This window comes from Scleropages formosus, chromosome 6, assembly GCF_900964775.1.
Source record: "Scleropages formosus chromosome 6, fSclFor1.1, whole genome shotgun sequence".
NCBI classification, from domain to species: domain Eukaryota; kingdom Metazoa; phylum Chordata; class Actinopteri; order Osteoglossiformes; family Osteoglossidae; genus Scleropages; species Scleropages formosus.
Genome location: NC_041811.1, coordinates 36,792,427 through 36,818,578, shown reverse-complemented (window position 1 = coordinate 36,818,578; position 26,152 = coordinate 36,792,427). Strand labels below are relative to the sequence as shown.

General features: G+C 44.7%; 1 protein-coding gene across 2 annotated transcripts in view; it reads left to right on the top strand.

Annotated features, from left to right (window-relative positions):
• The window catches only part of grk3 (G protein-coupled receptor kinase 3), a 53,836-nt gene that overhangs the window by 14,118 nt on the left and 13,566 nt on the right, over positions 1–26,152 (top strand). For both annotated transcript variants that reach the window (XR_003797754.1, XM_018745056.2), the window contains exons 3-10: positions 12,658–12,731; positions 20,049–20,150; positions 22,380–22,454; positions 22,757–22,818; positions 23,048–23,099; positions 23,892–23,983; positions 24,066–24,165; positions 24,391–24,469. Coding sequence is in view for 1 of the 2 variants with exons in the window: in XM_018745056.2 (XP_018600572.1) it covers positions 12,658–12,731; positions 20,049–20,150; positions 22,380–22,454; positions 22,757–22,818; positions 23,048–23,099; positions 23,892–23,983; positions 24,066–24,165; positions 24,391–24,469 (636 nt within the window). In the remaining variant the exon portion in view is untranslated. The remainder of the gene's footprint in view (positions 1–12,657; positions 12,732–20,048; positions 20,151–22,379; positions 22,455–22,756; positions 22,819–23,047; positions 23,100–23,891; positions 23,984–24,065; positions 24,166–24,390; positions 24,470–26,152) is intronic.

Here is a 26,152-nt window from a genome sequence, read left to right as displayed (position 1 = left end):
TCTCGTTTTCCTGGTTGCTGGAAACAGGAATATTCTGATGCTTGTGGGTAATGTAGTGTTTTTTTTGTCCCCAGCTTCCCCCACATCTAATGTTCCAGTTTTAGTGAAAGCCTCAATGCACAGTAAGTCCGTGTTGCACTCCATAGGGTTACAATTATAATCTGAGTCTCATAATGCACTTGTCTGCAGTCCTGCTTGAGTGTATGTAACAATGTGGGAAACCTTTCTAAAATTATCTTGGGTCCAAAAGAAGCTTTAAATCCTTTGCAGCTCACTAGCTGACCTGGTCAATGGTGAAAATGTCACTAATGCATGCAACCGAAGCCACTTGGCAAAAAAAAAAATGCAATCTGGAAAGCCTTGTTTTGAGGTCAAGTGATACAGAACTTTTTCCAGCCTCTGAACTTTGAAATCATGTTACTTTTGACTAAATCCTCTTTAAGACAGGACCGTTGGTTGTTTGTAGGAGTTGCTGTATTTTTCTACAAGATGTATGTCACTTTGGAGAAGATTGTCAGCTAAATGAAGAGATGTAGTCCTTTGGTGCTTTAAAATTCTATAGCGAACTTGCAGAACAATTAGTATAATGTTTGTCTCTAAAGGAAGACCATGAAGACATTTTCTAATGCAGTTAACAGGTGGCTTTGTAAGAACATTAAACACTGAACATGACTCAGTTCAAACATCAAGTTTCCAAAACCTGCCATGAAATGGTAACTTTGAGTACTTGTGGGCCATCTGATACTGTACTGGTTAGACTGGCTACATTCAGACCCAAAGGTTGCACGTTCAAATCCCAGTTCCAGCTGTAGTACCCTTGAGCAAGGTACTTACCCTAAATTGCCTCAGTAAAATTACTTGTTTATATAAATGGATAAATAATTAAGTAGCTAAACACTGTCAGTCATTTTAGGGGAAAGTGTTAGCTGAACAAATGCATGTAAATATGTAAACTTGTGCACATGGGTTTGTGGTCATGTGTCAACCTTGTGGTAATTTGAGAGCTCGTTAAGAACCACTTTTGCCTTATTATTCAGAATACGGCAATCACATGTCATGTAAAATTATGAACCCTGTTTGCACAAGCAGTTGAAATATTCAAAGCGGAAAAGAGTGGACACAAACATTCATGTCCGCAGAAGCTGGTTGTCTCCGAATACTGCTCAGTGTAGACATTCCCTGCTGGTGTTGATGGAGAGTGAGTGTGGGGTTGGTGGGGAGCCTCAGACCTACATGCGGCACTGTGTGGCATGTCTTAGTTTAGGGCTTGTAGGTCTGGAAGAGGAGCACAATTTGGGTTGTTTACCCCCCCACCACCTTAAAATCAGTGGTAACATTGTTGCCCTGCAAGGAGGAGAATGTCCACAGTGCTGAGTGACTGTCCACTCGGCTCCATTTGAAAGACAAATTCCCATGTTTTGCATACATCGTGTAAATGGCACAATTTCACATCTTGTTCCTCTCACAGTTAGTCAAGTAGCTGTTCCGCTCCAGTGGGAGTTCGACCTTAGTGCTGGCTCTCTGTCTGTTTCTCTGTCCTCTGTACTGTGACCTTTATCTTGTACTGAAGACCCACCTAAAACAGAGAAATACGGCATTAGCCCCTCCTCCCCCAGTGCATCAAGTATTGCCGTAGAGCAGATTAAATGGTATAGAATTTGTTGGTCTATTTGGGGTAGGTTCTGAAACTTGGAGAGAAAGGGAAAGACAAGGGAACATGTAAAGCAGCAACACTCCATGTCACTGCACCAGGATATGAGGAAGAGGAAGGCAAATTCTGACACCACTTGCATACTCTTGATATGTAGGAGTGGATGAGCGGCAGTGATGTCCAGGAGCTGCAACGCGGAACTAAAAGGTGTTTTTTTGGAAATGTTTAATTGAAGACTGGGAGTCCGCAGAGGGAGAGGTGTCCACAGTGGTGGTGTTAAGGAAGTCTAAACCTAAAGAAATGACGCCGGTGCGGTTACCGTAATGATGGATTTGCACGAAGAGTGTCCCATATTTACTGGCATGCAACAGCTTTTAAGGAAATTCCCTGACGGATATGAGATTTACATGTTGGTTACAGTCCGTGACCAAATCCTTTGGGCTGGATGGCTAACGTGAGAATGCAGGGTTTTATGGGCTGTCGAGTACTTCTCATAATAGCTGTGTTGAAACTCGGGCAAAATAATGTCGTTTTTCATAAAGCAATTCAACAAACAATTCCAAGTGTTGCTTGAAATTAGCAGGTGTTGTCTCAAAATGTAGGAGCACCTTCCGATATGGCCGTTTGGAAAGCAGCTCAACACGTAAGAGTTGTTCAGAACAGGTTTGTGAGCCTGGAGCCGTGAAATGCCATTCAAGTGAGACATTAATACCTTTGCAATAACAGCAAATCGAAAAATACCCCCCCCCCCCCAGATTCCCACAATTTGAGAAGATAAGAGACAGTTTATGGGATTTAACTGTTTTATCTGGTTTTTCATGGTGCATGTCATCGGAGTACATCACCATAATTTTCATATTTTGTGTGTTGTATGTTACATCTTTCTCAACGTTATTCTGTAATCTTAATTTTGATGTAGCATTTTCGGTTGTAGTTGAAGTACTAGAGGTTGCAAGTCTGTCTTGAAGCAGCTGCAGGTGGTGGGACAGGTGATCCTGTATTTCGTTCCAGTAGAAGAGTCATGTTGGTAAATTGAGATAATTGAGAATGTCTCTATAAAGAACCTCCTGCACAGCAGGTAGCATAGTGGTTAGAGCTACTACCTTTGGATCCAAAGGTCGCAGGTTCGATCCCTACCTCCAGCTGTAGTACTCTTGAGGAAGGTACTTGCCCTAAATTGCTCCAGTAAAATTACCCAGCTGTATAAATTTAACCATAAATGTAAAGACATTTCAGCTGATCTTGTGACTTGAGCCCTTAATAAAAACAAATTAATGTGACTTTGTTCCTGCTGAAGTGATGGCTAAATTCTTCACAAAAGACCATTGAGAGCCCCCCCCATCCCCCGGGGTCTTCTAATCACCTTCTGTCCGATAGGTCTGTGGGCTCTCCCATTGCGATCCATAGTCTCTTAGTGTGTTTTAGGAGCTCACGAGTTCATAGCGCAGTAGTGAAGGTGCACACCTCCCTGCTTTCTTATGTGTCCTGGTGGACTGCAGGCATTGATGTGTTACTGTTTAGAACGGAGCCTCTCTTTCCACAAGGGATGTTTGGTGAGGTGGAATTAATGGCCAGTGTGTTTTGGCACTGAAAGTTGATCAGGATATGGTGGATGGACAGCGACTCTAGGGAACTCTTCCCGGGTACGGAGTTTAATACAGATGGGAGCTCATTGGTTTGGGGTCATATGGAGAACAAGGTCACTTAACTGATAGCACATCAGTCTTCATACCGGAAGACTAAACCCCCAAGCTGCTGGTGGTTACAAGAGAAGACAGTTGTCATTTTCCACTTCATCTACGAGTTCAAGCAGAAGCCTGAGCATCTTGAGTCCTTCCGTCCGAACCACTCGCCCCATACGGGACACGGGGAACCGGAGCCTAACCCGGCACACAGGGCGTAAGGCCGGAGGGGAATGGGACACACCCAGGACGGGACGCCAGTCCATCGCAAGGCACCCCAACCGGGACTCGAACCCCAAACCCACCAAAGAGCAGGACCAGGACCAACCCACTGTGCCACCACACCCCCGAGCATCTTGAGTGGTCATGGGAAAATCTCATCCGAAATTGTTGTGGCATTGAAAAATAAGTGTGCTTAGTGTGTGAGGCACACTGAAAAGCACAGTAAAAGTGAAGGAGAGCTGGTGGGGTTGCATCCCGAACGCAAAGCATGTAGAGCATAGCCAGCTGGCCTTTGGTATTCGGGGCAAATGTCTCCTTCCCCACTCTGGTGCGTTGCAGTGTGTTGTGTGGCAGCGTTCACACACCCTTCTGCTAGTTGGCTGCGTGTTTCTTTTGCCTCACCGCTTCATTGCATCCGTGCTTTTCTTTCACTCGTCCCCATGGAGTTGTCAGGGCCTCGAGCCCAGAACAGACAGTGTCTTTGAAGGACCAGACCCCCCCACCCACTACTAGCTCTGCGCTGTTCTTACACAGTAATTAACTGCATCTCTCTTTATTCTCTCAGCCCTTCATTGTGAGAATTTCTTCTCCTCTTCCCTCCTTTGTTTGGGATTTAAACTACAGCCAGAGGGGCACAGCAATGGCGGTGCTGAACCCGCCCTCTCAGCCTCTGTTTCCCCCTGCAGTCGTTACCCCCTCACTAGCACTTTACCGCCACCCCCTCCCTTTCCTTAACATCTCTCTCCATCTGTTAGAGTTTTGGAATGGATGATAGGGAGTTTGTTACCTAGCAACTGTAGTTTCCATGGGAACCCCACAGAAATCCCATGTTTGCTCATTGGCTGGGAAAATGGAATTAATTAAAATGGGAATAAGAAAGAAACGTGATGAAACGTAAAGGAAAAAGGCAAACGGGGAGGGGAGGTTTAAGCTCACGAGGCTAGGTTTGCATGCACACTTTGGTACCGTTGGGGTTGCTCATTACTGTTGCCATGGTTTCTATCGCTTGCCCCCACCTTTTTCACGTGATGGCACTTAGGAAGAAGACTGAGTTGTGTAATGTACATAGGTGGGCGGGGCAGAAAGGGAGGGAAGTGTTGTCTACGTGTCTCAAAGCTTTACATTCACTCCTCCCAAGTTCTCCCTTCACCTTTCTTTGTTCTCTCAATTTGACGTTGTCTTCTGTTGTGCGTCTCCTCTCATTGTGATCACCTGCAGCTCTCTGTTCTGCCACTTGGCCGTGATTGCTATGCGATGGGTTCCGTTAATTATGCCGTCTGTTTCATTACTTTGAGCCCTGCAACCCCCCCACCCTAACTGTGCCTCCATCGCCATGTAAAGGCAAAGCAAGTTATGTAAATGATATTAAAGGGGAAACGTGATGGCCAGCAGTGCTGGACATCATTTCACTGAGTCACCGAACGGGTTCATCAGTCAGGAACTTTCCGTAGCGGACTGGGCTCCGGGAGAGCAGGCCGGAGCGGGAGGGCCAGCTGCTAACGTGTCAAACCAAAGAACATGTATGTGCGCGTTGCATGTCATGCACATGTCAGAACGCTCGGGTTTTCCTGCTACTCATCACCGTTACATTGTTTTACATCGTCAAAGGTTACAGTGCTGCCCCCTTGAACAGCTTCGTCGTGCAACTCAGGGTCCCTCTACCATGTCAGCGTTTCCCATCAAGTCGATCCTCTTTTTTCTCATACTCTCTATTTCTGTCCCTCCCCCCCCCCCTCCTGCTCTGTCCCTCCACTCACACTCGTGTGTCCAGCCCTTGGCACAAGGCCCAGTGCTGTTTATAAACTTGGTCCTCCACTGTGCAGTTTGTTTCCCAGACAGGCAGAGCACGGGGCTCTGTGTGTGTGTGTGTGTGTGTGTGTGTGTGTGTGTGTGCGTGTGTGCGTGTGTGCGTGTGTGTGTTCGCTCACGTCGCATCTCTCTGTCCGTCATGTTTGTCTTTCCACCACTGGCTCTGTTGCGTTCCTGACTGTGCAAGAAGATGCAGCTGCGACAGACAGGAGCAAAGTGTCTGTATTCCCCCCGTCTGGTTTGATTCTCGTTCCGTTTTTGTGAGTGAATCCACCCCCTCAGTAGCTTGTGCCTATTTAAGGTGTATCCCGTCATGAGCTCGTCTTCCTCGCTCTTGGCCACGTGACTCTGACTTTTAGTAGTTTTCTTTCCAAATGACTTTAAAAACTCAAGCATCAGTTTTGTGCCATTTACTCCATTTGCAAAGTGTACTATATAGTAATATAAGTGTACTATATATAATAATAATAATAATAAATGAATAAATGTACTATATAGCATTTATTACGCAAACATCTAAAACTTGTTTTATTTTATTTAGCTGATGGTTTTCTTCGAAGTGACTTGTGTGACAACTGACAATGATTTACCTGTTTGTACTGCTGTGTAATTTTCTTTACTGGAGCATTTTGGAATAAGGACTATGAGGAAGGGTATTGGAGAAGGTGGAATTGAAACTTCGGTCCTTCACGTGGAAGCTCTGACCAATACAGCACCTGCTGCCTTTTCCCCAGACGGGAGCGCATGTGCATGCACGCACACAGGCGCGCACTCCTTGGGTTACAAACGGGAAACTAGTTACTACTAATGATGAGCGGTAAAAGCTTAGCAGTACAGTGTCCTTTGAGTTCAAGTCTTTGGCTCTGAGAAAACCTCACATACAACCACAATGAATTGAACGCCTTGTGTAGGAATGTTCTACTTCCGTTTGCCTCCACCACTCCTGCTAAGTAGAGTTTCTGCATCATGAGGACGGGAATACGATGGCACAAAGGGCACTTCTCTTATCATTTATTAACTTGAAACAGCATGCAGCGAGCTGCACCGGCCACGTGCATTTTGCATAATTATCAATATAATCAATAAAAGCAGAATTATTTATGGTGCATCTAATATTCACTAGACAGGTTCTGTAAAACTGATATAATCAAGTCTTATTTTAAAATATGCATCGGGGGCAGCTGGTAGCATAGTAGTTAGAGCTACTGCCTTTGGAACCAACGGTTGCAGGTTCCAGCCTCACCTCTAGCTGTAGTACCTTTGAGCACAGTACTTACCGTAAGATTGCTTCAGTAAAATTAGCCAGCTGTATAAATGGGTAAATAGTTGTAAGTACCTTAATGTCGTAAGTCACTTTGGAGAAAAGCATCAGCTAAATGAATAAATTAACATTCTTTATTTTAAAATACATTACATACATTCTATAAAAATAACATTAACTGAAATGTTAATTTTAAGATTAACATTTTCATTAACTTTGAGCTGCATTAAAACTAATTTAAAATGACTGGAAAAAGTTGCAGCTATTCAGCAAGTATCTCTGAGCAAGTTATCCCTTAAATATGTGCAACATTTGTGGTCGTCTTACTGGTCACAAGAGTGTCAAACACCACAAATAAAGTGTAAACGGTGTAAGCAATATGAGTTGATCCGGTCCCACATCTCCACTCAGTGTGGCTGCGTTTTACTACCAGCTAAAAGGTGGATGGCGACATGCGGGTAAATGTTTGTCGCCTTCAGGATTTATAACACAAATGTTCGTAACGGGAGGATCCCAAGCACACAAAAACATGGTCAGTAGGGGAAAACTTGGTTCAGCTGCTGGGCAGAAGTACTGCTCTCCCTTTCTTGTGATCCTCTCGTAGCAGGTCGAGGCGAAATCCAATAAGCAGAATTAGGGCGGAGGATTTTGTTTCTGAGGAGGAGTAAGAATGGGACTGATGGGTAATTGGATTGAGGGACTCATTCTGCGCACGAGGGCGACACACTGGGAAGTACTTAGGGAAGGCTGCTGCTGCTCCTCATCCTCCTTGCCCTTAAGCTGCTTTACTCAGCATTTTACCTCCCCGCGTTTCCGCCCAGAGCCAAGTGTCACGCCGCCATTCCTGTAACGTCTCATTCGGCGAAAGAACACACCTATACGCGCTTCACTTAATCCCCCTACTTTGTCTTATGAGACACTTGTTTGGCCGAATTTGTGTTCCATGTGCCTCCACACATTTAGTTATTCCTTTCATTGACACTTTTCTCCAAAGCAGCTTACAATGACTGCTGAGTGATATTTCTCTGGTAACCTTTGCCCAAGGTAACTTACAATATTAGATGGTGATAGAAGTGCCGTCGAGGCTGACTCGTAGCAACTGCTCGCATGGTTTCCACGGCAATGAAGGAAGGGAAGGCACCAGTTTGCCAGCTTGTGTGCAGCGTGTCTGGGAGGGCTGCAGAGAAGTGAGAAGTGTGCGAATTCTGCACACCCTGATATGGATGGGAGAAGTGAGCTGAAGCCCACACCCAGTGAGCAGCCCATGAGCTATGAGGCACCGGTTTCATTCACTGTGCTACCTTGGCTCTGATAGTGTCAGAGTACAGTAAAGCTCCTACAGTCGTGCGCTGATCTCTAGAGCAGAGCGATGTAACACAGACGCACACACACGTAGAAAGAGAAGTCTTTGGACTGGGAGAGGTAAAACATGGCGAGAACATGCAAACGCTGCAAAGTCTGAGCTGGGTTCAACCCCGCAGTGTGTGGCAGAGCCCAGACATAGCGAAACACTGTGTTGCCTTGTTTGGCTTCACTCTTCTTCTTTTCACTGATTGATTTTGTGCAAAAATATTGAGCCCCATATGTATGCTTTGTTTGTGTGCATTAAGTGTAGAATATGTAATGACAGTGAAAGCTGAGCACGTGTGTGTGGAGAGTGGACAGCCGCACAGTACTACTAGTAAGTGATGTAGGGAAACTGTCCACTGATGTTATGATTACTGATGTTAACTATTAAAGTAATTATGTCCATTTTAATGACAATTTGTGAGATTTCAGTACAAATAACCTTTGACATTAAGCAGCACAGTCATTCAAGTAAATGGCTAAATGTCAACTGAATGTCAGTCTTGTTTGCAGCATAAAAGTGGATAATGTTATATCGTATCATTTTTGAACTTATTGTGTTTAAAACTTTAGTGTGGAATCCTGCAGGGGAGCTGTGCAAACACATTTTCCATTTGCAAAAAGAAAACAAAGTGAAGTAAAAGCTACAGGTTGAGCACATTGGCACCTCTGACCAAAGAAGACTCCAAATAGACCTGTGTGTAGTTTGTGTGAGATCAGTGTTTCCTTGGCTCTAAATAGTATTGCTGGAATCTGTCGGAGATCCAGGAGACGGTGTAAAATAATGTCAGCGCTCTACTGACGCTCCCTGAGTTCCCGCTTGGTTCCGCTTTCGCAGCACGTAACATATATTTTTAAATGATCAATGTTTTTTCCTCCTCTGCTTTCTGTGCCGTTGTACTGCTCTTCTTTGCCTGCATGTCAGCACGTGCGCCATCATTGTAAAACCACCACCCAGGAGGAAGTTGGCGCCGGAGGAGGCCAAGGCAGTGACAGTTAGACCTGAAAAAACCGACACCACATATTTTTACGTGTGTCTCTGCGTGTGTGTCCAGTGCATTGATAGTGTGTCTGGAAAAGGTCTCAAAGTTTGTGTTTTGCTCAAGCTTTGACAGGTATCTGCATCGCAACAACATGCTGACTGCTCACTGGTCTTGTTCCACATTCCTGTTTTCATCTACAACTCTGTTTGTCGGTCTGACAAGAGAATGAGTGAGTGTGTGCGCGCGTGCGCGCATGTGTTGGGCCTGTGCATTTCCGTACATATAGCATGTAGGAGGGTTAGGGGGAGAAAAGTGCAGAGAACTACATGCACTGAAATGTTTAGCCACAGACACACACACATAGATATACACCGATAAGGCAGCAGAGTTAACAAAAACATATGAAACCTCCATACTCGCACATACCGCGGGATTAATGACGGTCATTAATTTGCCTAACACATGCTGCAGTGCTGTGTACACAAAGTCCATAGCAAAGATAGAAGCTTTTGCCTTTTCTTCCCCCCCACTCCTGTTTGCTACCAGTGGACAGAGTTCAGATTTGGATCCTTTCTCGAAGTAAACTAGTTCTAAAAAGATGCACCTGCTCAAAACTGAAAGTTAATGTTCTGCGTCCTAGTGCTTGAGTGTAAACGTTTGCTGTGTGTGAAAACCCTGTTCAGTTAACACATTTTTATTTGCAGCAGTAGTCCAAGCATCTGAAAAATTGATCTGCCTCCCAGCCTTCTGGGAAATTTCTGCCACAAATAAGAATATGGGGGAAACGGCAATGAGCGGAGCACTCACTCGCTGACTGGTATTGCTGGAGTTACCAGTGAACCTGCAACTCTTATTATAGACTGTTCCCTTGGTTTTGTTTTTTGTTATTTTCTTATGAATTGATAAAGACAAGGTGAAGAGCTCAGTCACTGACTGTTGGAAGAAGAGCCATTTGAAAGCAGCCTGAATAATGAAGGCACCTCCCCCCCATACAAACTTCCCCTAAAGGCGCTTAATAATATTCGTATCTGAATGTGGTGATGGTGTAATTGGGCAGGTAAAGACTTGACCAGGAGGGCTTCTTGGCTCCAACTTCTGCGTTACCCTGAATTACTACGAGAGGCGTTAACCGTGTTTTAGAGAATCCGGTAACGCGGTAATTAAAGAGCAGGCCTTGTGACCGGAAGGCTTTGAGTTCATGTTCCAGGAAGTGCTCTTATGCAATGTGCTTAATCCACATTGATTCAGCAGAAATGTCCAGCTTTGTCCATGGATCAAGTGTGAAGTCAAAAGCTCCACCAATAACTTTCAACGTCTACAGGTGGCCAGGTGCAATGAAAAGATTTTTCTGTTTGTGGTGAAACTGCTTCTTGGACAAATATAATAAATATAGAGAAATACAAGAAGTCACTGGGGACTCCAAACAGAGTGAATACACAAAAACAGCTTTTTAAGCACTTTTGATTTTCAGCCCTGGAGAAGGTCATCCTTGGATGAAGGGTGTTTTCCTGCAAAGACACCACACACCCCCCCACCCTGTGAGTAAGTGGTCTGCGTGGCCCTGTCACTAGACAGGTTCTCCACACACTGCTCACTGTGTGTTACACTCAGTATGCTGGTAGGTGCCAAAAGGAGGGATTGGAGTCTGACAGTATTTCCCCCCCACCCACCCACACACACACACACACACACACACACATATACCCCACCCCTTCAAATGCACCATCGTCATCCTGGGTCACCAGCAGCAGATGGTCTGTCCCTGCCGGCATCTGTGCCAGAGCTTTCCAGTTAGCTGTATTTCCACTGTGTCCACTAACTGGCCATGGCTTCGCTCACCATGCATCGACTCAGTGACTTCAACCCCTTCGTTTGTCCGTCCCACTTAGTGGTTGGGGACTAGTGGCTGTTGGGACGGGGTGTGATATTTGGCGCGGTATTATTGTTTATTATACAGTCGTCCTTACATTAGTGATCCATGAAAGCTGGGTATGGTATCAGAAGCCCCTAGAATAGTCAAGTACAACGAAAGGTTGCAGGGAGAGATTAAAAGAAACACAAGGACAGTTGAAGTGAAGAGGAACTATGTCTATGAGAGGTGCACCGAGATAAAGGAGGAAGGAAGGGAGGACTGCAGGAAAGATAAAGGCGGTGAAGGAGAAAAAAAAAATACATTTTTTTTTCTTCCCCATGTCCATTTCATGCATGTTACATATTTGTATGTATTTACTTTTTTAAAATTTTTTTAATAAAAACATGTCCTTACTGTCTGTGTATGAGTGGCAGGCCCTTGTGGCCAAGCTGGCGTTACTGCTGACTTGTGTACACAGCAGAAGCGGAGGTCGCCGTGCCAGGAGAGCGTGGGGATGAGGCAGCTAATAGGACTGTAGGGATGGGCAAGAGAGGTCACTGCAAGGAGAGGCAAACGTGCCCGTGGGGGTAGGCGGAGTGTGGGCTCCTCTTTTCCGCACTTGGGATTATTGTGCCGCAATCCAATTAGCCTTGTGAATTAGCTGCCTATTTTAACGCCGGTAATCAGCTTGGACTAATATGGCAGGTAATGCTCGACACTGAGGTGAGGGGGTGGGAGGGAGGATGTCCATTTGATCCTCTGGCATTAGCACACAGTAGGGTAGGGGCAAGGGGGTGGGGGTGCTACAAGAGGCTCCCAGCAACCTGTTTGTATTGCATGGAGCGCCAGAGAAAGTAATTGCAATCGTTAATAAAGCACCCTGGATTTGAACATTTATTGCAGTTGAGATTGGGAAGCAGGGACTTGGGGGAGGATGACAGCCCGCTTGAGCATTTCTGATGGTTCCTGTTTAATTGGAAATGTTATGTTTTTCATTTATTGCTGTAATGGGAGCTTTGTTTCTCATTTTAGCTGTTAGAGCACTGCCTAGCTGTTTTGCGTACACTTTATTTCCTCCCCCCCCCCCCCCCCCCCCCCCATATGTATCGTACCATTTCCAGTTGCTGTGGCGATGGATGTTTGTCTTGTACGAGCCCCTCAACACTGCGATGGTAAACCTCACATGCACTTGGTGTGGCACTGGGTATCCTCATGGACCTAGATATGGCTCTAAGGAAGACCTCTGTTGTAAATAATTATTTATTTACAATGTGTCCCTTATGTGTGAGAAACTGGCTTTGTGGTGTTCGGACTAATCTCCAGGGGGCTGAAGTGGGGCAGTGGTTGTTCCAACCCACTTAAAGGGAGGGGAAACATTCTCTGGCTCTTCCGGCTACGGCTGGTTATTGCATTCACCATTGCAGCGCTCCCCGTATGCAGGAACTGTGCAAAGGTCAGAGAGGCAGTCTGGGAAGGCAGCTTGTTTTTAAAAAAGAAAAGGGCAAAAACCTTACACTATGCATGCACTTAAGGTTAATTCCTTACAGTAGCAATTCAAGGCTTCTCCAGCCAGGTTCTCAAGACCCCAACATCCTCCTTAACACCCCTTTTATTGCATGAATTAGCCTCAGTCCTGTTGGTTTCGTTCCCGTCAGCATCCTGGATGGAGCCCAGCGCCTGAAAGGCTTCAACGGCAACGCTGTAATCAGAGTGCTACGTTTTCCCAGTAAATTTGTTTCTCCTGCATTGTAACTCTCACATGGTGACGTTCTGTTGGCTCTGTTGCAAATATTGGGGCTACATGGTCTTAAAACATCGTTTATGTTCATTCTTTTCTTTGTTTGTTTCAGGTTTCCTGTTGTTCAAAGATTTCTGCATGAATGAGATTGATGAGGCTGTTCCTCAGCTAAAGTTTTACGAAGAGGTAAGATCACCTGTTGATCACATGCTCCTGAATGCACTGTACCCATCACAGGGAGTCTTTCATGCAAGGTGGCCTTACAATGACCCCCACAGGTGTAACACAGCATTTAAATTGCACTCACTGGAGTGCCTGGTACCTGGTCCTTTCTGCTTACGAGTGCCTCGGGTTTCACTGTTGAAGGACTGTGCAGTCACAGCGAATGTGGTTAACTGGTGGAAGAAGCCTGCAGTGAGGACCTTCTCAACCAGATGACTTTTGGACATCATCAAGTAAAGTTCATAAGCAGACTTTGAGATGGTGATTAAAGTGGGAGATATGAGATGTGCAGACAACCTGACAGTTACCATATAGAATGGTGTGAGGGACCCTAGTGCAGTAGCCTTAAACAAGCCACTAATTGCACCAATAAAAACAAGTAAAACCAAGTTAATATGCAATGAAACATTAATTCTTATTCAGGAAATTGTCCCATTGAGGTTATCAGCTTTAACTGCAAGTGAGTCCTGATATTGGCTACACATAATGGAACGACAAACAAAATCGATTCATGAAATAAAATGAGGGCAGTGCAACTGAAATGCATGTTGAGTTCATCCTGGAGCACTTTGCTATTTCAAACGTGATAATTCTGACCAGGCCGAAGACGTGCGACCAGCCCCGCCCTTCTCGTGCAGGGGCTCCAGTACTTTGGCCTCTGAAATTATGTGCTGCTTTCTCCTCATTTTGTACACTACCATCTTTGGCCATTGTGCAAACACTGGACTTGCACAGGTATGCTTTGCACACTCCCACCAGAGACACTACACAGCACAAATGCTGTACTATACCGTACCTCGTCTCACCACACCAAGGGTTCCACACAACACGACTCCCATCCATCCCCAGTTAGAGGTTCAGAGCAGTGGTTCCACACAACAGCAACAATATAAACACTCATGGCACTTTACTACTTTTAATGTAGTAAAGTAATTTAACTATGTAGAGAAACTTGTTCATCTAGCGTTAGTAAAACATGGGAGAACAGCGTCTGGTCATATCAACAGTCTGAACCACTGTCAACCACTTCACGTTAATCTAATATCACAGTTGAAATGGGAGATTCAATGCTGTTAATTTAATTAGCCAGTGCTTTTCTTCAAAGTACCTTAAATGTTAAGGTGCTATGTTTTATCTATGATACAGCAGGGTATTTTTACTAGGGCAGTCCAGAAATGTGGCTAGTGAGGAATAACGGTGAGGGACTCAACATGGGGAAGGACTGGGAAGAGCTTTTTTTTTTTCTTCTCCTCAGGGTTCTGCTCTCTCTGGTCTACTTTTCAGGTGAAGGTTTTAATAAAGGGTCCCTTTGGCTGCTGTGGCTACGAGTACCACAATCCTATCGAGAGTTTAATGACTTGAATAGCCTTACCTCACTATATCATGTAGAGTTGTAATCCTAGACAGTGCCCCATTGTCATGCAGAAAGGAAACCTTTTGTTTTGCTTTTTACATTCATTTTAGGTGACATTTTCTATGAACCAGTTAATTTATTTTCCATAAGTAGTAATGGTAATTTTATGTTCTCACAGCCTCAGGAATTTCCCTGACGGTGATTTTACAGAACACACACACACACACACATTTTCAGAACCGCGTGTCCCTTACGGGGTCACGGGGAACCGGAGCCTACCCGGCAACACAGGGCGTAAGGCCGGAGGGGGAGGGGACACACCCAGGACGGGACGCCAGTCCGTCGCAAGGCACCCCAAGTGGGACTCGAACCCTAGACCCACCGGACAGCAGGACTGCGGTCCAACCCACTGCGCCACCGCACCCCGATTTTACAGAACAAATGAATTCCATTAGCTGAGAGAAAGGTGTGTTGTTTTCTCTAATGAGCTTTACTGTGTGTTTCTTGGAGGACCCAGGTTGGCCGTTTTCCTCAAAATGCCTTATGTTCAGTTATAAAATCATAAATGTTCAGTCATTTTAACAGGACGCTCATTCTTATTTCTATTTATTTGTTTAGCAGACGCTTTTCTTCAAAACGACTTACATCTCAAATAGAATTTGTGCATTACATTAGGAGTAAGGGAAACATAGAAAAGTTAGTTTCTTTCCGCTTTATGCACCGATGTTCATCGCGCAAGTAGCTGTATAAAACTCAGAATAGACGAATCCTGATCACCTTCCTACAATTTTCTTTTTTTTTTTAAAGATAGACAAACATTTATGTACAATACAGGAGTAGTGGCCATGTAAAGGCTTATCTGGGTATAATCATAAAGTTATGGTGCATGAAACATTTACACCTTACATGAATTTAAGAGATCATGGGTGAAGTTAGTCTAGAAGAGGTGAGTTTTCAGACCCTTTTTAAATGTGAGCAGTTTCAGCAGTTCTGATGGAAAGGAGCTAGAACCAAGAACCTCTGTGCTCCACTTTTCATATGTGGGACCATCAAGCAGGCAGATGTGGAGGAGCATAGCAGTCTGCTTCGGGGGTAGTGCTTGATCAAGTCTTGTAAGTAGCTAGGAGCAGTTCTATTGATGCATTTTTAGGCCATAACCAGGGTTTTAAATTTGATCCAGGCAGCTATAGGAAGCCAGTGCAGAGAAACGAATAGAGGAGATGCATGGAAACGCTTCGGCAAGTCAGGCACAACTCGGGCGGCAGCAGCATTCTGTATCAGCTGCAGAGGTTTGGTGGCGGTAGCAGGAAGGCCAGACAGGAGAGAGTTGCAGTATCCAGACGGGATGTCACCATTGCCTGGACAAGTAGTTGGGCAGTCAGTTGTGAGGTAAGGACAGATCCTGCAGATTCATATGACAAGATTTGGTAAAGTCCAATTGTGAGAGCACAAAATTTACGTTTACATTTATTCATTTAGCAGATGCTTTTTCTCCAAAGTGACGTACATCTCAGCAAAAATGCAATTTGTACATTACATTAAGAGAAAGAGACACGGCTGCAGACGTGATTCGTAAATAAACCTAGTTTACGATCTACTTGATGCGCTGATGGTCATTGCTCGAGTAGGTGCACAAAACGCAAGATAGGTGAATCCTGATGACCTCCTACCACTTTTAAAGAATAAGGTACACAAACAAACAATCACATACAATGCCAAAGTAGCGGCTGTGTAAAGGCCTATTTGGGGAAGATCCTGAAGTTACTGTGCATGAACTTTTACACCACACGTGAACTGGGGAGATCTTGGGCGAAATGGGTCCGGAAAAGAAGAGTCTGAAAACTCACCTTGAATGTAGACAGAGTTTCAGCAGTTCTGAGTGAGAGAGGAAGGTCATCCCACCACAGCGGAGCCAGAACCGAGAACCTCCGTGATTTATCTTTTGTGCGCAGGACCACCAAGCAAGCAGAAGTAGATGTGCAAAGGGGTCTGGTTGGGGTGAAGCAGTTGATTAAGTTTTGTAAATAGCTGGGAGCAGTTCTGTTGATGCATTTGTAGACAACAACGAGGGTCTTGAATTTGACTCGGGCAGCTATAGGAAGCCAGTGTGGAGAAATGAGTAGAGGAGATGGAGGAGAGGCCACAGAGGACAGAGTTGCAGTAGTCCAGACGGGAAGTCACTGGACAAGTAGTTGGGCAGAGTCAGTTGTGAGGTAAGGACGAATCCTAGTAATATTATGCAGGATGTATCAGCAGGACTGGGTTGTGACTTTGATGTGCCGAGAAAGACAAACTCAAGTCAGTCGTTACTCCCAGACTCTTGGCCGAGGAGGTAGGCAATATGAGTGAAAGACTGAATTTTTGCAAAAACACTGGATTTTTTCTTTTTATATCCTGGAACTAAATATTACACACACACAATTATTGTTTGTGTGTAATATTTAGTTCCCAGATATTAAAAAATTCAGTCTTCAAGAAATACTAAAATAAAGGCATTTTTGGTGGCACGGTGGTGCAGCAGGTAGCGCTGAGCTGTTCAAGTGTAGGTTCAAATACAGCTCACTGTGTGTGGAATTTGCATGTTCTCCCCATGTCTCTGTATTTCCTCCATTTGCACTCTGGTTTCCTACTAGAATGCAAACACAATTGGCAACACAAAATTGCCTGTGCGTGGGTGCGTGCACCCTCTGATGGACTAGTGTCCTGCCCCTAGCCTTGCACCCGGTGATTCTGGGATATCCTCGGGCCTCTGGGATCCTGATCAGGACAAGCGATTGAGTGATAGAAAAAGATAAATGGTATTTTTTGCAGAACGCTGGCATATTTTGACAATTATTTCTAGTTTGTTGTTAATGATAAATTTCATGATTTTATTTATTATCAATAACTACTTGCAGCTGGTAGTGCGGTGGTTAGAACTGCTGCCTTCAGAGCCACAGGTTTGAGTCTCACCTCCAGCTGTAGTGCCTTTCAGCAAGGTACTAACCCTAAATTGGTCCAGTAAAATTACCCAGTTGTATCAGTGTGAAAATAATTGTAAATATATTAACACTGTAAGTCGTTTTGGAGTAAAGCACCAGCTAAATGAACAAGTGTCCATATAATTGTCTAGTGCAGAGTCACACAGGTCTGGAGCCTATCCCAGAAGCACAGGGTGTGAGACAGGGTTCACCCTGAGTTGGAATGTTTTTATTTCTTTGCTGGAAGGGTGCGGTGGCGCAGTGGGTTGGACCGCAGTCCTGCTCTCTGGTGGGTCTGGGGTTCGAGTCCCGCTTGGGGTGCCTTGCGATGGACTGGCGTCCCGTCCTGGGTGTGTCCCCTCCCCCTCCGGCCTTACGCCCTGTGTTACCGGGTAGGCTCCGGTTCCCCGTGACCCCGTAAGGGACAAGCGGTTCTGAAAATGTGTGTGTGTGTGTGTGTGCTGGAAGATGTTTGATGTAAATAAGGTTCACAGGATCATTGTGTGTTTTTATATATATAAATGTATATGTAATACACCACAGTGTCCCTGTAAAAGCACTGTAACATTACAAGCAAATATTTTGTGTTCAGTCTTAATTTGAGCGTGACGTTAAAATGCTCTCTATGCTAGTGGTGTGGGTATTATGTTATTGAAGCTGTTAATATGTGTTGAAATAATGGCGTTAACCGCTATATGTTTACAGTTCATTGTTTCTCAAAGTATTCGGGGGAAACAGGGTAGTGGTTAGAGCCCTGGTATGAACGGACTCGGGTTTGAATCCCTCTCCCACTGTAGTATTTTGAGCAAGGCACTAAGCTTACATTGCTCCAGTAAAAATTACCATGCTCTATTAATGAATAAATAAGTAGCTTACCATTGTAAGTTGCTTTGGAGAAAAGGGTTAGACAGAGGAGTAAACAAGATTGAATCTATTTTCAGTTGTGATTTAGATTTACCTTAATCAGATATGATTGGTTGAGACTGTGTGATAGAGAAGAAGGAACTGTGTACAGTAGTGTGACCAGGTTAGTACCTGAAGAAATGTCTCCTCCTGGTGCCTAAATTAAGAGGGGAGTGTACTCACCACCTCCCAGATTTTCTGTGTACGCCAGCACTCCTCATTTCCAGGGTTATGTAGAGCTTAATGCACTTGATGTAGTCAATAAATAGCCAGACTGAAACCACTGAGGGACAAGAACCTTTCGGATTGGAGACACTAACAGTGCATTTCTGTCACAAAGTTTGGAACAAGCAGGGATGTTGTTAGACAGAACAAAATACCTAGTCTGAGAGTAAAATGACCATTTAAAAGAAAACAATGCCATTGTAGTGAGTCGTGAGGCCATTGAATGGAGAAGGATGTGTGTTTGCATATGCTGTTCTATAGCAGTAGAAACAGATGTTAGGTTCGGACAGCACTAGTCAGTACAGTGTAAAAGATGTTATCACAGCATGAGAAACACACTTGTGATGTCACGCGAGTTCCGAGGAGTTCCTAACAGGAAGACAAGCAAGTGTGTGTCTGTCAGCTTGTGCTTTGTTTGATATCAATGTTTTAAAGAATTGTATGTGTTATAACAGGTTTTCAGTTGTTTTTATGTCTTTATATTCTTTATTACAGTATAGTGTCACATCAATGTTGTAACAGTGAAAATTTAACCTAAAACACATTTCAAAAACATGATTAATTTAGACTGAAATATTACAAAATTGCTAGAAAATGCTTAACGCATACAATACCCAAAAGAAACAAGGCATATGCTTGCTCCTCAGGTTATGAATTTCTGTTAGATGCACAAAAAACGGGACATGTCCATTGCTTCTATTTTCATGTTAATTCATCTGCTTTCTGCACTGTTTACAACTTGACTCCAAATTGTGATTGTTGCTGATCCTCATAGCACCAGTAAGAAAAGGAGTGCCGTTACCATGGAAACCAAAGTGGAGATGACAGAAAAAGCAGAATGTGGCAAGAAGATGAACGTCACGAGTCGCGTGTTGAATAGGAGTTTGTAGAGGCGTATGTTATTTACAGAAATTCTTAACTAGATTTAATGTGGCGCAAAGTTAATAAAACTTTGTTTTGTTTAAAGAGTAATTTATTTTTAGCTGCATCTGAGGTTTATAAAGCACCTGACCCACAGGATGGGTCAAGAGGAATCTGTGTATTTGGCTTTTTTGATTTTAACTGAGTGGTAAAAGCAGTGTTGGCGTTACGAACAAAACAAGTGAGACACACACACTCTTGTGGTTCGTGCTGTGCTTGGGTTGAGGATTCAGTGTATGTGAATCGTGTGTGACTGGAGTCAACTGAATTTTCAGTGCATCACTTGTCGTTCCAGGACCATGCAGTGTGAAAAGTTATAGGGACCACATGATGTGAAAGATGTTTTCTTCCAAGTTGTCCACCAATAGTGTGTAGGACACCTTGTGGTACATTGACGCAGACATTGACAGTGTGACCCTTTGATCCTACAGGCGCTAAGACAAAAATGGTTTCACTCCTACAAGTACAAGTGGGGAAGCACGAACGCAGTCTTCAGAGCTGACGTTTCCGTAAGCTGCACACATTGCTGAGAGACGTGGAACCCATGGTGCGGGACAGGAATAAACGTTGCACTGAGCGCAAGCACCCAGCTTTCATGGATGAGGGTGCAGCAAGCAAGGGCTGTCAGCGGCGGGGCCCCCGTTTCCTTTTTGAAATCCGAACTCTGAACAACAAGCAGATTTCGGATCGTTTGTCTCAGCGATGCTAACCGCGCCACCGTGCCTTTTTCAAGGAAGCATGTGGAGCAGGAGAGGCCTCGTTGAAGGCCGTTCATTTTCCATCCTGTTTTGGCAGCTTACTCTGCGGAGATGAGTTGCTGTTGTGAGAAGAGCACATTACCGTCTCAGGTTTGAAGGACAGGTGACATGGGAGTGAAGATGGAGTTGTGTTTAAGCAACTCTGATGTGCTTCTTCCAGATTAAGGAGTACGAGAAGCTGGATTCTGAAGAGGAGCGGCTCTACCGCAGCAGGCAGATCTACGACGTCTATATCATGAAGGAGCTGCTCTCCTGTTCCCACGTAAGGCTTCCGCCGCTGCCCGTCAGGTCAACACCCTGGGAAAGCCGTGTGGCTCCTTGGTCACTTTGCCTTTGCGCAGCAGCTCACCGGTTGGGCTTCAGCTCTCCAATCTCTGAATTGTCCCGAAATGAGAAGGAAAGAAAGTGCACTTATCAACAGAGTTGTATGATCCGCTTTCTTTCTGCTTTCTGTTCCATTATGACCACTTTGTTGTTTATGCTTAGTTTCTGGGGAGGACTGGAATTAATCATTCATTAGGTCACATTCCAAATCTTCTGCTAACAAAAGATCATGTAATGAGAGTTTTGACAGTTTAAACGAGAAGCAATTAAATGCTTTAAGTGAGCTGTTGCACATGCGGCACTGCCAGTTATTATTACCGCAGTGAAATAAATTGAACGTAGGGATTAAGATAAATAATTTGCAGCAATAGAAATGTAAACAAAAGCAGTTTGGTGAAAACATTCCCTTTTTGTTTTATGAACGATGGATGCGTTCACTGCAAACTTGTAGTTGTGTTTTGCTGTTGTCACCTCCCCTCCCCTCACAACAGCTTACCCTGCACACTTATCCTCTGTAGGCCAGGGATTGGATGGAGGTGTTTTGAGTGCAAGGACTCCCCCCGCCGTGAGTTCCCTCATGTATGCAGAGGGGCTGTGTATGTAGGGGCGTCAATGCACTGGGCCCCACCCTTAGAGTGCAATGAAGACATGAGAAAGGCTCTTAAGAATGGAAATCCTTGGCAACATTCAGCTGATAACATTTTGATTTCCAGCTAGTGTGAATGTTGCAGTTTAACATTGAAGTCCCTGTGCAGCACTTGAACGTTGAGCTGAGCTCAAGAGTTGTTGCCAAGCAGTGATCATATCGATACCAGTGTGGTGTGTGAGTGGCTCCTGCCCCAGCTTTGTCCAAAAGTCGTGTGTGCGTGTTTGTGTGTTTTTAGTGATTGCTTGTGAACCCCCCTCCACACACTGGCTTCTTGTAATTCTCCTTTGTTCTTTGGCTTCTGTGCTGCCAGTTTGTTTCCAGACATCGTCGAGCAGTAAGTAACCGGCTTTACAGTGCTCAAATCTCAAAGCTTCCAGCTGCCGCCTTATATGAAGCACTGCCCTTGACCCACAGACACACACGCTTGGCAAAATCTGAGGCGCAGCAGGAGTGCCAAACATAATAGTCTTCATATACGTTTTTTTGTTATTGATCTACTGATAATGAATGAATGGGTATCTTAAGCAGTTCTTAGTAAAAGAAAGCAGGATGTGATATTTAACTTTTCCTTTTAGAAGGAAACAAAGCCCATTATATTCCTGCAGTATAAAAAGAAATAGTTTAAGATGGATCACCTCATAACAATTTTGTATTTTCTTAGAAAATTGGAAGAGTGGAATATCACAGTAAGCGATTATAACACAAATTTACCGCTGCTCTGTGGAAACACTTGGGTGGTCTCTGTACGCAGGAGCGGCGCAGTGGCTGACACATGGCTCGTTTCTGCATCTTTTGCACACATACATAAAACCGCATTGTGCGTTGATGTGCCCAACTGTCTGTGTTCTGACATCAGTCCTTATTAGAGTATTACCAGTGTGTTTTCTGTAGTCATACACAAGGGTGTTTAAAGTAGTCGTCAGCAGACCCAAGTGATCTGTCTACACAACTGACAGATGTCTCACTCCTGATGATGTGGCCGTAAGTGCTCTCACATCCTGTGTGTGTGTGTGAGAGAGAGAGAGACTCGTTGTTAGCACCACATTTGAATAGTGCCCACAGAGAAGTCTTAAAATGGCTGTCGTTTGAATACTGTTTGCAAGAGCAACAGATTTGCAAATGCTGCTTAGTCGTTCAGCTGTATAGCTGTGACAGCAACCACAACAATGAGAAATTTTATTGCCCACAAGTTTAACTGAGCTTTCTCATTTACGGCGTGGCGAGTTCTCGTTAAGCGTCACATGAAAGGAACAGGAATCGTGGCTGATGAGTAAAACCACTTGTCCCAGAACCAGTCTGGGGGGGGGGTAACAGCGCAGCATCAGATTTTGTGGGAAGTACAGGAGCGTAGAGTTAGGTTGTGTGTTCTGTGCTGAGACTCGTGCATGTGGTGTGGCTGCAGTGAACGCCCTTTAGTCAGGTGACGCTCTGCTGTCTGTTCTTCCTGGTGCCAAGCAGCCCCTTTCAGCCACAGTGAAACACTCTGTCTCAAACCTTGTCCACCTTTGCTCTACACAGCCCTTCTCCAAGACAGCGGTAGAACATGTCCAGACTCACCTGGCCAAGAAGCAGGTGCCTCCCTCCCTCTTCCAGGTGAGCAGACACATATCTGCATGTGCATCACAGAGTGGTTGAGCACTAAATAGTTTTAATCCCACTCCTGCAGCCTGTTAAACCTGAGACACAGGTTATGAATTGAGCCATTTTCAGAGATTATATGTGCATTAGGTGTCACATCAGTGCCTGGACACCCTAAGTCTTGAGCCTTCTGTGTGTGTGTGTGTGTGTTAGTGTGTGTATTAGTGTGGGCCAGTAAGGCAGAGCCACACTTCTCATAACTGCTGTTAATTTGGAGCAATTTCTCTCTCATGCTCTCCCATCCTTGTTTGTGCCAGCCGTACATTGTGGAGATCTGTGACAGTCTACGAGGGAAAATTTTCCAGAAGTTCATTGAGAGGTGAGGCTTTCTGGATGACAAATGAGTGTTGGGGAGGCGAGAGATCAGAAGCGCAGTAAATGACCCTTCTGCCTGTTAACCATCCCTCTTCCTGTTCCCCATTTCCATTTTTTGTAGTGTTATTCTGGGGTCCGTGCCACCTCTTTCTGCCGAAACGCGTGTGTGTATTTGAGGTATTCGCCACCTGTAATGATGTGTCATGGAAATTTTTTTTCTTTCTTTTTCTTAGCGACAAATTCACACGCTTCTGCCAGTGGAAGAATGTAGAGCTCAACATCCATGTAAGTTTAGCCCTGTCTTCTTTTCGTTTTGTCTGTCTGTCTTTCTGTCTCCACGTATGTATGCTTGCTTGTTTGTGTGTCGGAATGTATGTCATCATATTTCTGAGAGATTTTGCCCCCAAGCATCTAATTGCCCTTGTTATTTTTAGGTGCCAATTACATTTACATCTGTTTGTGTAGCAGATGCTTTTGTCCACAGTGGCATAGAACTCGAAAAACAAAACTGCATTTCAGCAGACTGAGAAATATAGATGCAAAGACACAATTCTCAAGGTAGTATCAGTTTGTCTGGTGCCACCATTTAAACCAGCATTATAACATAGAATTGGCAGATGGTGCAGTTTTTTTAAACATATTACGTGAGTAGCAGCGCATAGAATTGGTATTTGTTGCACATAATGTAAAGAAGTTTATGGAGCACATGGAAGCTCTAGAGAGGGGAGCCTGAAAGGGATATGTTTTGAGACCCTTCTATAATGTTGAGAGAGATTCAGCAGTTCTGAGTGAAGGGGGGGGGGTATTCTACCGCATTGCAGCCAGAACCGAGAACCTTTTGAGTTTTATTCTTGGACCTCTTGTGCGTGGGACCACCCAGCTGGGGTGTAGCAAGCGATCAGGTCTTGCAGGTATCAGGGAGTAGATCCGTTGATGGTCTGTAACCAGGCTCTTAAAGTTGATAGGGGCAGCTACAGGAAGCCAGTGGAGATCCATGGGAACACATTAATGTTTGTTTCCTTTCGTCATCTTGTCTTCATATTGCTTGTTGCTGTTTTTCCTTTCTGTATCTTCCAGCTGACAATGAACGACTTTAGCGTCCACCGAATCATCGGTCGGGGTGGTTTTGGAGAAGTGTACGGCTGCCGGAAAGCGGACACGGGCAAGATGTGAGTGCAGGTGCTTTGTCTGCTGGTAGGGGATAGGTTCCAAAGCAGGGGTGCTACGTCATATGTGTTCCGTCTGCCCAAGGTATGCCATGAAGTGTCTGGACAAAAAGAGAATCAAGATGAAGCAGGGTGAGACCCTGGCCCTCAATGAGAGGATTATGTTGTCGCTGGTCAGCACTGGGGTGAGTGACTTATCTGCAGATCCATTGGACACACACAGCTGTGTAACGCAGAACTGCAGACATTGCATAGTCCAGCGTACTGCCTTACTCCACATTTTACATAGAAGCATACTTTGGAATGTAGACCTATTGGAATCCATGATTTGGAGGAGTTTCTAAATACTAAAATTTGACTGAAATGCAACACGTGCACCAGGTTGAATATAATGGTCTTTCTTTGTGCAGGATTGCCCTTTTATTGTTTGCATGACATACGCCTTCCACACTCCAGACAAGCTCTGCTTTATCTTGGACTTGATGAATGGTAAGAGGCCTACACCTTGCTCTCCGCATCTTCTTGGTGTCCATTTCGCACTCAATATCCCTTCTTCCCACCCAGCTGCCCTCATGTTTGGACAGATATGCTTAGCTTGACAGCAAAAGGATTAAGCCTATAAATCTTGGCTGCAATTCCAGCTTTTGCCAATCTGCCATCCTTCTGCACTTGCCAGCCATCATCTTGTCCTTCCTCTCCTAAAGGACCTGGAGCGCAGCCGCTCTCCAGCACATTGGTCCCCATGGCAACATCTCCCAGTTGTACAGTGTGCAGCACTTCACTGAATTTTTCAGTTTTAAAACTGGCACAACCCTCAAACCCACCTAAACCCCTTGCCTGGAAAAACAAGTTTTTTAAATGCTTCTGTAATAAATGCAGTTCCTGTTAATTGCATTGCAGCCCAGTGGGTTTGCAGGAGATGTTTCAGATGAGCTTTTCCTTGGAAAATAACTCTCATGAACAAGTCTATGTGCTCAGCCCTGCAAGGGTGAAAGAAAATTTGTTAGCATCATGGCTGTTCTGATCCAGTCCTTTAATGATGGGGATCTGAGCACTTTTTTTGAAACGTGCCTTCAATGAGGCTTAGGACGGCGATGTCAGAGACAGGGTGCAGGGAAGCCGTTTATCAGGTCCGCACGGTGATTGTGTTGGGGTTTGGATTTGGCTCCAGTATTTATGTGCCTTGTGAGCTAGTGCTACCGCGCTAATAATTTTAATCAAATTATTTTGCCTATGCAAAGTTACGTTGTAACTAAATGTCTATTATACAGCCATACCATTAAATCGCTGGTAGTGCCTCACCTACAGGACCCGTATTCTAAGAAAGTGTGTCACTAATGAAGGACTTGGGACTCAAGAGTCTGGGAACATGATCTTTATTGGATCTCGGCTTATCTCCGCAGCCACACTTGATGGAATGCACAGTCAAATGGGCCAGAGCTCCAGAACGAACGAACACACACACATACACACAGCTGTGCAGGGCTCAATAACCCTGGCAAGTCTTACACTAGTGCACGTTGACTTCTGTGTGTTTGTCTGCTTTTGTCCAAAGTACCGTAGAGCTTCGTACATTTTAGTCAAGCAATAATTTTAGGTGAGTACCTAGAGCAGGAGGTTGTATTTGAGTCCCGGTTTCAAAATATACATCACACCACGTGGCGCTGCATTTGCAGACGCAGAACCACACATGTAGAAGTTCTGTTCACGTTGACCAGTGTTAGTATGGATTTTAATGCTCTTCGCTGTTGTTTTAAAATAAACATTTGTAGCTAGTTGTTTGTAGTTGTGGGATTTAGCGTAGTAACCTTTGGGGAGAGGTCATGTTCTTATTCGCCCCCCCATACCGCTTTGGCCAGCAAGTCCATGTACTTTGTCAAGTTTGCTGCTCACACATCCCAAGGAGCGATAAGGTGTGTGTTCCCTGAGTACCGTCTTTTGAATGTGTCATTAGTCACAGCGCGCTTGCGACCCGACGTTAACTGTCGTCCCCAACTCTATGCCACTCCTTTCAACACTGTTCTGAAGTTCACCGCTGCGGAGTCGTAAGTCCAAGCTGAGGCACGTAGAGACATCAACTGCCAATGTCACAGTATGTTAGTGAAGCTTTTTTCTCAATTTATATTTTATCCTTTAAAATTGCTTAATTTTCAGTAACAGTACAGTGGGTAC